Source organism: Thunnus albacares, chromosome 17, assembly GCF_914725855.1.
Source record: "Thunnus albacares chromosome 17, fThuAlb1.1, whole genome shotgun sequence".
In the NCBI taxonomy this organism is placed as follows: domain Eukaryota; kingdom Metazoa; phylum Chordata; class Actinopteri; order Scombriformes; family Scombridae; genus Thunnus; species Thunnus albacares.
The window spans coordinates 8,332,418-8,347,283 of NC_058122.1; the positions used below are offsets into that span (position 1 = coordinate 8,332,418).

General features: G+C 40.0%; 2 protein-coding genes across 2 annotated transcripts; both read right to left on the reverse strand.

The window, feature by feature from the left end:
• Positions 1-3,506: 3,506 nt before the first annotated feature.
• LOC122966112 (cold shock domain-containing protein C2-like) lies at positions 3,507-9,616 on the reverse strand. Its single transcript, XM_044330101.1, has 4 exons — positions 9,445-9,616; positions 6,277-6,699; positions 5,677-5,799; positions 3,507-4,672 (listed from the first exon to the last, which is right to left on the reverse strand). The coding sequence occupies exons 2-4, from the start codon at positions 6,456-6,458 to the stop codon at positions 4,510-4,512; spliced, it is 468 nt and encodes a 155-aa protein (XP_044186036.1). The 5' UTR covers positions 6,459-6,699; positions 9,445-9,616; the 3' UTR covers positions 3,507-4,509.
• An 836-nt stretch (positions 9,617-10,452) lies between these two features.
• polr3h (polymerase (RNA) III (DNA directed) polypeptide H) lies at positions 10,453-14,866 on the reverse strand. The gene is made up of 6 exons (XM_044332524.1): positions 14,476-14,866; positions 14,275-14,371; positions 13,555-13,641; positions 11,837-11,900; positions 11,418-11,652; positions 10,453-11,279 (listed from the first exon to the last, which is right to left on the reverse strand). The coding sequence occupies exons 1-6, from the start codon at positions 14,584-14,586 to the stop codon at positions 11,229-11,231; spliced, it is 645 nt and encodes a 214-aa protein (XP_044188459.1). The 5' UTR covers positions 14,587-14,866; the 3' UTR covers positions 10,453-11,228.

The following is a 14,866-nucleotide window of genomic DNA, read 5'->3' on the forward strand; positions in this document are numbered from 1 at the left end:
TCTCAGCTGCCAGGTGTCTTTCTTTACCTTGTTTGACCAAACTAGGCTTTTGTCCAAGAAATGTTTTTTTAGATGTGAAGCACCTCATGCAGCTGGTTCGTACTGTAACTCACTCACAAACTCAACATGTAGCAGTCTGCAGATCACACAATGTGTCTTTTTTAATACTACCACTGGGAGTCACCAGAAATTTCTAATCCTACCTACACAGGTGCTTCACAAATTAAACACAATTAAACTGGTTATTGGCTGTTAAACATCACTTTTTTTGGTCTCTGCAGCCTGTTAGTTTTTTATTTGAGCAACCAAAATCTGGTTACAAACATAAAACATTAAAAGCAGACACAAACAGCAGCTGCATGAAATGTTTAAACCTACTGTAGTAACACTCATTGCTTGCAGATGGCGCAATAGTTCAATTGTAAAACGTGTCACCGGTATTTTACTGGCCTATAGATGAGGCACGTCTACATGTGTACAGTCATCAGGTTGAAACCAGTCTGTTATTTAAACTGCTTCTCTTGCTTTTCATTGTTCTCAATGTTTTATCTTTACCTGTTTGTGCTTCTTAATAATAAATCAATTGCACTGTTTGTTAGTTCTGCTGTTGTTTTCATTGGGTTTTTTGTAACGTGTGTTGAGACACATATGTGATAATAGCATTGGTGGCACAGGTTGGATTGAAGCTAGTGTTTTGCAACAGGATGATATTGGCTGAACCTGGTTTCAGGTGCTCATATCAGTGAGTGTGTTTACATGAGCACCAGTATCCTGGTTATAATCAGAATGCCAAGTTATGTGTTGCACTTGTAAAAGCCATATCCTGGTTTCAGAAACCTGGATAAGCTCTTTCCCCAGTTCCTGGTGCTTGCAGGTGTGACATCAACTCAAGTTAAATAGTATAGTAGGTAGTCAATAATATAAAAAATATGATAGTAAATGATGTTCAGTAATGACGAGCAACATGCTGAAAGGTGAAGTCAGTTGTCACTATTGTTTTCCATTATCAGACAGAGAAGCTAAATCCAGCAGAATAATAGATGCAGCCAGAGGCCAAACTGTGTTCATTCTCAATTGTTGAGGTTACTCAGTCAGCACAGAAATAAATACATGGCATGATTACAATCAGAGACCTGTACAGGCTACTCTTATGATCGTGTAAACAGTGATATGAATAACCAGATTTCTCATGTTCCATGTAAATGTGATACCCAGAATATGATCAAAATCAGCATAAGGCAGAAGTGTGCATGTAAACACTCAATTTACACTGTGTGATCTTGTTTCCTTTGGGCTTTTCCTTTATTTATTGTTTATTAAGTAAAGATAGGTGCGATATTTTTCATCAATTGAAGTCACAATTTTAAAGTATACTTTAAGAAGTTGCAAATTTGCTGCTACAGTCTGTATTTCCAACTGAGCAAAGCCCCTGGGCCCCAGGAACAGCTTTTTTTTACTTAGTGCTCCCCTAGAAATCCAGCCCTGAGGTTCACCAACAAACTAGAAATACTACCTTGCAGTTGTATACCAACCAGTCGAGTTGCAGTCTACATCCATGTCTGTCCAGACTCATATAATATTTGTAGTGAAGACTTTGAAGGAATGTAATAAAAGGTATTAAGTGTAGTTTCCTTGTATGTCTTCATGTTTGGCCAATAAAACTGATTCTGATAGAACACAATGTTGTAGCCATGACAGTGGACAAAGCTTCAGATACGGATGTTGCTGCAAAGAAGCTACAAATCCTAAAACATGGATGCTTCACACACATCTTCAAACTGGCAGCACAGAAGATCTAAACAATCACAGTTTTAAGGTGGGCACCCAAGATTAATGTCACCAAGTATCCGACAAAATGTGAAATATGGTCACAATCTCCTCTTCTGCTCCTGAGTTATGGCGTTGAATAATGTCCAACATTGCAGAACATTATGTCACAGTGAAGTTGACCTTTGACCTTTTGGATATAAAATGTCATCACCTCATCATTTTATCCTATCACACATTTGTGTAAAACTTTGTCACAATTCTTGAGTTATGGCCAAAAATGTGTTTTGTAAACTCAGAATAACCTTGATCTTTGACCTTTGACCTTTGACCTTTGACCACCAAATTCTAATCAGTTCATCCTTGAGTCCAAGTGGACATTTGTGCTAAATTTGATGAAATTCCCTCCGGCATTCCTGAGATATCGTGTTCACGAGAACGGGACAGACAACCCGAAAACATAATGCCTCCGGACATGGATGTCGCTGGCGTAAAAAAAGGCATAAAAACTGAAGTTAACATGTTTGTACAGACCGACTCACAGTGAGTTAGCAAATGGGAGGTTCAGGGTCAGCCTGGTATCAGTGGCCACATCTATGAATTGTTTGTTTAAAAAAATGGTGTAAATTTTAATGCTTTGGAATAGTAATAAATAAAGGAAGTGGTTAACATGCTTGTCTAGGGTCTTACACTTTGGCAGGACACGTGGCTGTTGTCGAAATCAAATCTGCTGACCAGAGCTCACACCACTCTTCCCCATTCTCCCCCAGTCTGAGTCTCACTCCCTCACTCAGTCTCACTGAACACTTAATGTCCACAAACAGCTAAAGAAACAGCTTCCACCAGACTTGTGAATCATAAAATGCTTTAATGTTCTTTCAAGGCTCAGTAGAAGTGATCGTGGGGATCACCACCACAGTGGCTCGTCCACAAAAGAAAGTGTCCTTTGATGTGACAGAAACAAACAAATTTAGGCAGTGACACTGACAGACAGACGAGATGCATAGAGACTGTGGAACAAATATTATAGAAAATTACATACAGTACATTATATAACTGAGCAAAACCTGAATAACTACAAACAACATTTCTGTAATGATGATCTCTATTGGCACCATCTATGAAGTCATGTAGTTCACCATCACACAGACTACTCTCAATGAATCACACACAGATACACTGTTTTTCTAATAATAGAAAAAGAGATTTAGAAACAGGTTTTTTTTTTTTAATTCGTGGCTTCAGACGCATTCAAAACAGGAAATTTCAAACTGGACGACAAATTGAGTAAAACCTGATGCCTTTAGCAATGTGGCAGTTTTCATAGTGGAAGTTCAATTCTTTTAAGTGCAACTGTGTTACCCAAAACAAAGAGCTTGCAACACATGTGAACAAATCATCAAATAAATTATGAAAATAAATAACCACAAACGAGACAATACAAGCAAGGATATGCATTTTTCAGGAAAATACTTTTCCATTCACAGTAAAATATCTATATATACTTTTTTATGTTTTTGAAATGTTTAGGTTTAAAGGACGGGTTCACAATTTTTCAACTGTCTTAAAACAACAGTTGAAAGATATCTATTTGATATGATTCATTTGGATGACTGAAGCTTCATTTTAGCTTCAGATAAACTTTTAAATACATTTTTGCACAGAAGGAGGACTGTGGATTTTGTCCCCTGTCACTTACATTGTAAGTGCATTATGAGGGGATCTTCTAATGGTCAGTATGAAGAGGAGGAATGATTCCAGCAAGAAAAACATGTTTCAGTGTTCATTTGGGCTCCTGACTGTTGTTTTAAGACAAACTTGAAAATTGAGAACTCATCCCTTAATGTGGTGGTTCTGCTTCAGTCCTGGTCTCCCTTCCTGCTTTTTTTGATAAAAACAAACTGTAGATTTCCTTCTGAATTTCTCTTACTCTCCCTCTGACCTTCATAACATTCCCCTCTCCGTTTAAAAATAAAACTTCCTCTTGTTTTGGCCTCTTTGGTCATGTTTCTTAACTGGTGGCCTGAAACCCAAAAGAGTGTTATCTTTCTTTCACTTAAGCAACACAAATCTCTTCAGCCGCATTTCTCTAAACTACTTGCTTTTACATCCTCTTGTTGAATTCAAAGTTTGTACTCATCTTCCCAAAGTCTGCACTTGACGGTAAAACAGTGTATGTAGGTTGAGATAATAAGTCATCAGACCAATTACTGCACCCAACATGTGATCCTGGAAACTTTGGTGAAGTAAACAAGTGCATAACAGCTGCAAAGAAGGGAAGTAAAACTGAATTTAGCCTTTTCTCGTACATTGCTCTCTTCCTTGCATGTACACTCAGCGGTCATGCCTCAGTTTGCAGATCTGCACCACAGTTGTTTATCAGTTTTCCCAATGTTTAATACTTCATACAGCTGATCTCTAAGAAAAATCAGGCCCCCTAGCTCCTCTCGGTTTAGAAGTCGGATCCCCGCTGGTGACTTTATAATTCCATCTCAAATTTGACTTTGAACAAAAAAAAAATTGAATAAATAAAACAAATGTGACTTCTTCCTAACAATACATGGCAAAACTATCAGAGCAGTAGACACTGGACACTTTGCTGTGTAGGTAAAACATGTTTAAAAAATTAAAAAAAAAAAAAAAAGAATTTGAGCACAGAATGTAAGTTATCAGTCCCACAACACCTCCACCACCCCTCACCCAGCCCTGCCCAGCACCACCCACCAGGCCTGGAGCTCAGGCCTACGAGCTGATGATCTGCCCGGACCAGGTCTCGTGTTTCGTCCCTGGGTTGAGATGTATGATCTTCACCTCCACCGCCTGAACCTTCAGGTTTTTAGGTGGGACCCGGCACACTTTGTACGTGACCTCGTCGCCCTCAACTGGGACATACTCCCCCTCGATGCTGAAATGGAGAAGAAATATGGTGAGTTTTGCTTCATAATGTATTGTTGTTTAAAAAGGTTACAGATGAAGTGTGAGTGAACTGAGAAAATGCAATCACAAATGAAAACAGCCTACGTAACAGGCACAAACAGGACTCGTACATCTGTTTTTTAGGGGTTTTCTTTTCACTTTCGTCCTGCAAAATGTGTTAATGCACAGGTGGTGACTTCTAACTAGTTTAACAACAGAAGAAAATCCCCAAAATAATTAATTTCCTGTCCCTTCTGCTTTAGAGGCTAGGCTTTAGAGGTCCTGGTAGGCATATTTTTGAATTTTTAGAGAGAGCCAGGCTAGCTGTTTCTTCCTATTTCCAGTCTTTGTGTTATGCTAAGTTAAGCTAAGCCAATTGCCATATGGCGCCAGCTTCATAATTAACAGAAAGACTTCAGAGTGGTATTGATCCTCTCATCTCACTCTATGCAAAAAAGCAACTAAGCTTATTTCACAGAGTCTGGTTACACACGCATACAGTATATTATAGAAGCAATCAAAGACATCTGCCACAGCTCTGATAATGAGGAAAATAAGACAAGATAAAAGTTGGAATTTCAGACCCACGATGCAGATATTTGTCTAAAAGATAACTGGATCATCCTGAATAATCTGTTTGGAGGCATTTTGCAGATTTGCTTTTGCTAAGGCTATAGTTTGATGTACTGCTTGTCCTGAATAAAAAAAGTACAATAAAACCAGCACAGAGAAGTTGCTGTACTCTCTGTGCCACGTCCACTTTTTGCAGGTGTCACAGTGTCTCAGGAGACTTCGAAAAAATAGCTTTCCCTTTAAAAAAAGTACACACTTAAACAGTGTTGTTCGCTGAGCTCTTATAGTCCTGTTAGTCTTAACTGCAGATTTGCAGCAGGTTTATGTGTCTGCTTGAAATTCAGCTCATGTGTGCTGTTATACTCAGAAATGTGTATGATTTTGTCCTCTAAGAGTGTGTTCAGTGTTGCTGTCACTTACTCTGAGATGTGAACAAAGATGTCTTCGCCGCCGTGGGAGGGTCGGATGAAGCCGTGACCCTGTGACCTGGAGAAGTTCTTACACACACCCTTAAACACCGGACCTGAGTGAGCACGTACCGTACTGCAGGCAAAGAGAGAAAAACAATAACATTCTCACATTAACCATAAAATTTCATTTCATACAACTTACTTTAAAATGTTTCAGGAAGAGCAGTTTAGAACAGTGTACTTTGGTACATGGTTAAAACTCTGACCAAGTTTTTTGTTTACCAGCTAAAGGGATTTTTCCTCAACCTGGCAACCTACAATTTGTTAGTGTTATTAGCTTAAACTGAGCCATAAAACTTAAGTGAATCATTAATTAACCATTAATAAAGCCATTAGTTACACCCTTTATACAGACTGCTTTACTTAGAACGTGGTACTGATAAATGTAGGGGGTCAAAAGTATAGTAGTAAACATTTTTCTCTGAAATGCAATTAAGTATAAAAGTAGCATGAAATAGAATAAATGTTTGAATAAATGTCTACTTTTCAACACTGACTAATTGGTTAATAAACTAATCATTTTGGCACAGGATGGTCTCTTACTACTTACGCTGAGTAGGTGCGAGTGCGTTTGGTTGGCAGCGGGCTGGGCAGATCCCGAGGCAGCCCCTGCTCCGCCCTCTCCTCCCATACCCGGCTCCCCTCCCTCAGGAAGGGGAAGGAGAGAGTGAGCTGAGCGTTGGGGGAGCGCAGTGGGGTTTCGGAGGGCGACGTGAGGCTGGGGTCTGCCATGTCAGATGTGACAAGAGGAAGATGAGGATGGGGGAGGATGGTGTGAACGCTTCCTCTCAAACGGATGCTGCTGCTGCTGCCGCTGCTGCTGGAGCTGCAGGCTGCTGATGAACTGCTGGCACCGCTGGCTGTCCGCTGGTGTATCTGTTAGTCCCTCTGCTTGGAGAGGCCTCGGTGTGGGACACAGTCTCAGCAGTTATCCAGGTCAGCGCTGTCAATTCAAGTCTGTCAGGAGGACTGGCTGTGAGGAGAGAGACGACAGGGAGATGAAAGAGTTGTCATATGTCTTTAGACTTGATGGGAGGAGGACCAACCAACAAAAAACCTTTTCAAGTCAGGAACAATTTAAGGGACCATGGGAAAATCCCTTTTAGGTGTTCTTACCTGGTGTCTAGAAATATATTGTTCTATAATTTTATCTCAAATATATGTTATCGGATTAGCATTTCATCCAATAGGATCGTAAATGAGGTGACACTCTCCTTTAAGTCCTTTAAATCAAGTCCCTTCTAACATTAAAGGGGTACTCCAGTGAGTTAGTGGCCTATTGCGTGTCCATAAAGTTGGGGGACTTGCTAGAGAGAGACTTGATGATCAAGCAGGGGCCAAGATATCCTGACTTTTAATCCATACTATGGATCCAACATTTCGCATTGTGCAACTTGATAGCATGTTTTCATTAGACCACCAGACTGTTGATGCCTGGTAAAGGCAAGGCAAGTTTATCTGTATAGCACATTTCAACAACAAAGCAATTCAAAGTGCTTTACATAGAACATAAAAGGCATCAAGACAGAATAGAAAAGCAACACAAAGCAATGTAAAGAGACATTTAAATGCAATTAAAAAGTGTTAAATTTGGAAAATTAAAAAAAAAACTAAGTAGAAGAAGAGATAAAACAGGAGAATAAAAGTTACAGTGCAGTGTAAAATATTAACCCTCTAATTTGGTTTAATTAAAAGCGGCGGCAGACAGAAAAGTCTTCAGCTGTGATTTAAAAGAACTGAGAGTTGCAGCAGACCTGCAGTTTTCTGGGAGTTTATTCCAGATATGTGGAGCATAAAAACTGAATGCTGCTTCTCCAGGTTTAGTTTTGACTCTGGGGACAGAAAGCAGACCTGTCCACCTGAGAGGTCTGGATGGTTCGTAATGTAGTAGCAGATTAGAAATTTCGGCCCTAAACTATTTAGTGCTTTATAAAGCAACAGCAGTATTTTGAAATCGATTCTTTGACAGACAGGAAACCAGTAAACACCCACATTTTTCGAAATCTACACCTCCAGTTTGTAGCACAAACTGTCTGTTAAACGTTTCTTGATTCCAGATGTCATCAGGGTTATTTTCTGAGACATGACAAAGCCCCCTCCAGAGCCACAGGAGATATAATACAACATTAGTACTCATCATGACTAAACTTGAGATGTAAAACTGGTGGAATACCCTTTTACATCCCTATTATTTCCACCTGGAGCCTTTGGAAGTTTCCCTTTGGCTCAGCTGCTGCATTCCACTGCAATCTCACATGATTATACTGCATGGTTTATCTCTTAAGCTATACGCATAGTATTAATAAGTGCAGAGATTAAATTTTCATATCTACTTGCCTTGCATTACTGCACTATGGATTACAGGGCACTACCTTAACGGTGTATATTCAATACATATCAAGAGTCACACAGTATGTTCCTACTTTTAGAATTAGTTTAGAATTAGTCGTATTCATAGTTACTTATTTATTAATGGATTGTTATTGTATTTCTTTCCTGAACTACCTCATTTTTTATGATTTACATAACTTGGCTGTTGTAATGCTGCAATTACCAATTGTGATTTATTAAATTATCTATCTATCTATCTATCTATCTATCTATCTATCTATCTATCTATATATTTACCTGTCAGTACTCAAGGGTGAATTCATCCTAGAAACACAATTAACACAGCCTGGGCAATAATTATATGTTTGTGTGTTTGTGTTTGTTTGTGTTTGTGTGTGTGTGTGTGTGTGTGTTACGTTTTGTTTTTTTTTAACGCCCACTCCTCCTCTGCTTGTGGTGATGCAGGCAGACGCGCGTGACGTCAGAACAGCTGCAGAACGCCACCGCCTCAAGTGGTGCGTTCGTGACGTCAGTGCCCCGTTCCCAAATGAACACTTACATATCTCACAGTAGTACTAGAGAAATAATAATGTAGCGTTACATCAGGACACGGTTACAATAAAATACACAGTGGCTCGTACGTTCAAACTATGAGTCTCAACATAATTATTCCATAAAGACAGACGTTTATCATAATGAGGAACTACTGTGAGTGGACCAAAACATTTAGAGAGACACAGAGTTTACACTAATGTACAGGCAGCTGCAAGAGACATCTGGATGTGCAGAAATGAGGCGACAAAATTAAGCGGGTCGTGGCTCCTCTGGTCCAGGTCGGGAACACATCTCTTCCCAGTGTCTATGAAAAGACACGACCCATGTGTCTATGAAATGTGTGTGTTTGTGTGTGTGTGTGTGTGTGTGGAGTTTGTTCCGACAGCTGATTTTCATTAAAAAAAAAAACCTAACCATAAAATCTCATATTTTATCTCTTTGCATCCCTCTGCCTCCCACCGTTACAGCCAATAGCGTAAAGAAATAAAATCCTGGTTCACAGTTTCAGTCTCTGCAGTTACTGACAATATTGTGTGGAAACCGTAAAAACAATCAATGCTGCTGGACAATAACTTAAGACAACAACAGGGTGAAATGTCCGTTCATACAAGCGAGCAAAGACCAGCAAATAATGGTCGCAATGTTGACAACGATCGGTCCTCCATACAATCAGATTTATCTTTTAAAAATCGCTCTCTTTCATTCAGCTGCTCTTCTCTTACAGGCATGCAGGGAATAATTGTCCCGGTCCAAAAACAAAGCCACACTGACACACTCTCCCCCCTCTCTGCAGCCACATCCACATGCACATATTCACAGAAATGTTACTTACTGCAGGTAGGTTGAGGTCGATCAGTGTATGAGGATGTGTGTGTTCAAAGTCGGTGTGGATTATATAACGAGTAATTAAATAAATAAGTCGACCAAATCCGCGCAGAGCGACGGAGAACCCTGATGTGACGGTGTGAGGGCTGCTGAGTCTGCGCAGCTGGCGGAGATTCCGATGGCGTGATGCGACTGTGTGTGTCTGTATGTGTGTGTATGTGTGTGTGTGTGTGCAGACAATGACTTTCCTCATTCCTTGTCATGCATGTAATCTGTTGGAGGAGCTGTGTGCTCAGTGTAGTGGACACTTGTGTTATTTCTTTCTGTCTCTGCAGTGATTTTATGATGTTCATATTGCACTTCCTGTGCAGCTGTTTTTGTGCTGTTCTGTTACAAATGCTGTTATTTGGTACACTTTACTCCAGTAATGCAATGATTTTTGCATTTGCCCAAATGTATATTCTCATACAATACTCAGTTAATGAAAATCACCAAAAACAGTTAAGATGCCTGAGGTGTGTACTGTATATAACATGGTTCCACACAGTCTGCAGTATAAATAGTTATTTACATGGTAAATTAAGCTATACTTCCTGTAGGCTGTATTTCTGCGGGAAGGGGGGAGAGAGGGGGTGGGGTAGGGGTGGGGGTGGGGAGGGGGGGTCACATGCAACCCATCTATTTATGTTGATCCATACAGTCTAACTTAGTTTCACCACAGACAATTGAGACGAGCATAAACTGATGCGGTTGTCACATGAAACACAGCTCATTGCATTTCTGATTGCACAACAAGCACGTGTGTGAGAGAGAGAGAGAAAGAGAAAGAGAGAGAGAGAGAGAGTTGTAAACTAATACTGACCATCATTAAGAGTGCAGATCTGTTATAAACAAGCGGGACTCTGCCCTTCACTGCCCTTCAAACTGTAGGATTTAAAGGCTTGGCACTAATCCCTTTTGATATATTTCCTATAATCACACAAAATGACAAATTCACAAATCACAACACTCACGCTGATGATACGCCCTTTTACTGAGACAAAACAAATACAAAAAGCTGTTAAATAAACTGAAGATGTGTGGCGTTGACACATTACTAAAAATAAAAAGTCAATCTTTCAAATATGATTCCCAAAATGTTTTTTTTTTTGTTTGTTTGGATCTTGTTGACACAAATGCATCAGACCCACACATCAATTTATATCAACAAAAATGTCACTCAGCCTCTTTTCTAACCCACTAAAACTCAGAATGTCCAAATAAGTTTTTACATCATTAAGCACCACAAACCACCATCTGTCCCTGACAAATGATGCTGTTTTCAACCCAGTTTTAAACAGAACCTACTTTGTTGAACTATCACGGTTTTATGACCTGTGTGTGCTAAAGTAGTGATGCTATTATGATTCAACAGATTATATGACTCAAATGATTAATGCCTTAATTTATTCTTGTTTTCTTTTTATTTCAGGGTCAAATTCTCATATTAAATGTACCAACTGAACATTAATGTTCATCAATCAATGGTAAATTTTCCATGTAAACATGAAGCTGGTATGTTAAGGTCAGTATTTACAATAAAGTCCGTCTCAGTGTGACAGAGGTGAAATCAGTCACTTCGACACCAACATGATCTTCAGACAGCGGCTTGACTTTGTCTCTTGACTGTCTTGTACTGAAACAACAGGGCTCAGCGTCTCCAGCTGACCATCCTTCATTTCTGATCAGTCATGATCAGATCAGAGTCAATGTGTTCGTAATAACCAAATATCATCTTCTTCCTCTGCAGTGCTAACTGTTCCACCATGACAGCAGCCCCAGCCCCGGGTCACAGATGGTCCCCTGAAACATTAACAACACAAGGGGTCAGATGGTTGTGGAGCTACTTTTGTTTTAGCAGTTTAACACAGTTTAATAGTTTTTATTTGGGCAGATCTCCTGGTGATGTAAAAGTGTATCAGTCATGAAGTGTGTTCTTACGATCAGAGTGTACGGTGCTTCTTTCTTCTCGCCGCTGACCTCTGCTGGTGGCGCTGTCGACTGTCCCGGTTGTGCTGGTGTGCTTGGTGCTGCAGCGGCAGGGCCGGTCGGTGACGTATCCACAAAGACTTCATCTGTCACCCGAAAACGGATCTCCTCTCCTTGGTCCATGTAGAGGTCATGAGCCCCCTCGTCCGTCTCGTACTCCCAAAGCCAAACTTGCTCTGCTTCATCACTGAGGCTGCAGCTAAGGACAACTCAACAGCTCAGGAGCTGCAGATACTTAAACTACGGTCACAATCAATTCTAGATCAGTACAATTCAAATAATGTGTAATTCACAAATATGTGGAAAAACTGTTTTTGAAATGAAATCACATCACTTCACTTCCTCTGCAGGAATATTTGAGGTGAGGATACAATTTTGCGGGTTGTTGAAGTGACTCTGGTGGAATGAGAATGTCATCAAAGAAGCCCATCGTCACTGTGAGACAGAAACGGTCAAACGGTTACAGAGTGCAGTCAGCGTTCACCACAGAGCCTCTATGTCGTCTATTGCGGGTGAAAGCAGGGACGACATGTGAGCCTTTAGGCCGGCTGCAGGTTGGTTCATAATTTTGAGCACAATTCAAACTTTGTGATGGAGTTCAACTTGTTGTTTGTTTGTTTTTTACATACACCAGCTCTCTTTATCATTCAAATATTCAACGTTACATTATATTTAAAAAAAAAAACATTTAAGATACAGAGCCAGACCTTTTCAGCAAAAAGTCACGTGTGCTTAAAAAAACTGAGGAAAAATATGAACACACAATAGGAGAAACTAACATATCTGCAAATACTGCATGCACCAAATATTTCTGATTTTTCTGTTTTTCCTCAGAGTAATTGATTACATTTTCTCTGCTGCAAGGGAATATTTTCCTCCATGATGAACCAAGTGTGACTCAGCTAATACTAGAGCTCCTGGGTTTGCTGCTTGGAGTCCACAGTATATGTAACCAGTAGTGGACGAGAAGTGGAGGACAGTTACATGAGACTTTCATATTGTCGATGTGACCTCTCTGCTACAGACACAGTGTGTAACATGAAAAGACGACATCTTCGTGCTTATGTATCAAATAACTGCGAACACCTCAGATCCTAATGGGACTCTTCTTTGGTTATTTATTTAATGCATTTAACTGGAAAGGTTAAGGTTAGGCAGACAGCACTACTACATGAATACAATAAAGCAAAAATAAATAAATAAGGCAAATACAGTAACAATGTTGTCTGCTGCAGCCGACTAATTACAATGATCAAGATCAGATAATCCAATTACGTTAAGTCACAACAAATTATCAAATTTCCTTTAATCTGTTCCTTATAGAGCTGAAGACATTAGTCAATTAACTGATTAGTCAATTCACAGAAAATGAATGCAGAACTATTTTGATAAATGATTATTCATTAAGTAATTTTTCAAGCAGAAATGTCATCATTGGCTGATTCAAGCCTCTCCCATGTGAGGATTTCCTGCTTTTCACTGTTTTATATTATCGCAAATTAAATATCTTGTGTCAGTCAGACAAAACAAGACATCTGAAGACGTCACCTGGAGTGCTGGGCAAATAAGATGGGCCATTTTCTGACATTTAAAGGGCCAGTGTGTAGAATTTAGTGACATCTAGCAGAAAAGACTTGGCAGACATGGAATATAATACTCATAAATATATTTTAATTAGTTTATAATCACCTGAAAATAAGAATTGTTGTGTTTTTGGTACCTTAGAATGAGCCCTTTATATTTACACAGGGAGCGGGTCCTCTTCCACAGAGCCCGCCATGTTGCACCGCCATGTTTCTACAGTAGCCCAGAACAGACAAACCAAACACTGGTTCTAGAGAGGGCCTTTTGCATTTTTTTGCAAGTTTTGCTGCCACCATAGGTTCTCCTATGCACTTGGAAGGGGAGGGTGAGCAAAGTAGTATTCATTTGTAACCTCACAGCTAGATGCCACTAAATCTTACACATTGGTCCTTTAATAGACCAAACAACTAGTAGCTTATTTGAGAATATTGTCAGCATAATTGATTATGAAAATGTGTTTTATTTTTATTTTTAGGGTATTGAAAATGAATTTGGCAGACATTACCGTGAACTCCCTCCTGACTGCAGTACTTGATCTTGCCGACCAGGATCTCATCGAGGAAAGGATGGAAAACAACATACCTGAAATGAACTGACAGAAAAACCAAAGGAACGAATCAGTGGGTAAGAGTCAGAAGACAGTCCGTCAACCCTCGCTGTGACTGTAACCTGAGATCTGCGTACTAGCAGCAGCAATACAGAGAGTTTCTTTTTGATGCCTGAGCCCAACCTGTAGCATTCTGCAGACCTGTGAATGTGTCTCTATATCACTGTGTCCTTGTGACTCTCACACAATTTCTCCAGAATCACCATCACCATCCCACTCTGATCTGTATGTGAGTGAGTGTTTCTATCAGGATGTTAACTGTTAATAATGTTTAATTTCTGCTTTGGGGTGACACAAATCCTAACACCAACTTTCCTTCAACTCTTCAGCAAGATTGACATAAAAAACACATGAAAAGGGGAAAAAAGGTGCATAAGGAGAATTATTGTGCTAATAGAGCACAAACAAAGCACACTAAACAAAGGGGAAGGGCTCAGTTATGACAGAGTTGCTATTTTTTGGCAATGTTTATATAATCATAAGACGGAATAAAAATACAGTACACGGCTTGGGGCATGAATAATTGCATCAAGAGTGTGTGTGGGGGGGGGGGGGAGTGAGCCCCATTCACAGTTACTGTATGTTTTAACATCATCATAACCATCATCATCATCATACCTTTAGTGTGTGAGGCTCCGTCTCCTGGGAAAATATAGGAATCCTCCAGTTTAGTGATGTCATACAAGCAGATGCAGAGGCCAACATTGTAGACCACCTGAGGAGCAAATGTAGTTGTGCTGAAAGTTCAGTTTTGCACTGTTGTGTTGGCTCACTAGTAACTGAAGTGTCTCACACACACACTCACACACACACACACACCTTGTTGGCCAGCTTCTTGTTGAGCTCCTCCGCTATGGCGTCGTTGAGTTGTCTCTGGAAGTTCCACGGAGGGATCCTGACCGTGTCGACCATCTCCACCAATACAAACATGATGCAGATTGTGAGTAGGTACACACACACACACCACACACCTAAACACGCTCTCACACAGAGCAGCGGTGCTCCAACTCTCGGCCTGAGCTGTCAGCTGCCGCTTATTTTTCAGGACAACATTTCTTGTTTTACTTCTTAAAAATAAACATCAACACGTGCTCTAAATCTAGCTAAAGACAACACGTAGTAATACAATAATCTGCAGCACTGTCAAACACATCCATGATGTTTCCACGTGATTATTTACGATAGCGACGTTTTTACGACATGTCGCAAA

Excerpts from the sequence above, each read along its gene's own strand:
- LOC122966112 (XM_044330101.1), bottom strand. The coding sequence starts at position 6,458 with ATGGCAGACCCCAGCCTCACGTCGCCCTCCGAAACCCCACTGCGCTCC. Across the intron at positions 5,800-6,276 it reads CGCACTCGCACCTACTCAGC|TACGGTACGTGCTCACTCAG; the intron begins GTAAGTAGTAAG and ends CTTTGCCTGCAG. Across the intron at positions 4,673-5,676 it reads ATCTTTGTTCACATCTCAGA|CATCGAGGGGGAGTATGTCC; the intron begins GTAAGTGACAGC and ends TCTCCATTTCAG.
- polr3h (XM_044332524.1), bottom strand. The coding sequence starts at position 14,586 with ATGTTTGTATTGGTGGAGATGGTCGACACGGTCAGGATCCCTCCGTGG. Across the intron at positions 13,642-14,274 it reads CGGAGCCTCACACACTAAAG|TTCATTTCAGGTATGTTGTT; the intron begins GTATGATGATGA and ends TTTTTCTGTCAG. Across the intron at positions 11,280-11,417 it reads AAGCACCGTACACTCTGATC|GGGACCATCTGTGACCCGGG; the intron begins GTAAGAACACAC and ends TTAATGTTTCAG.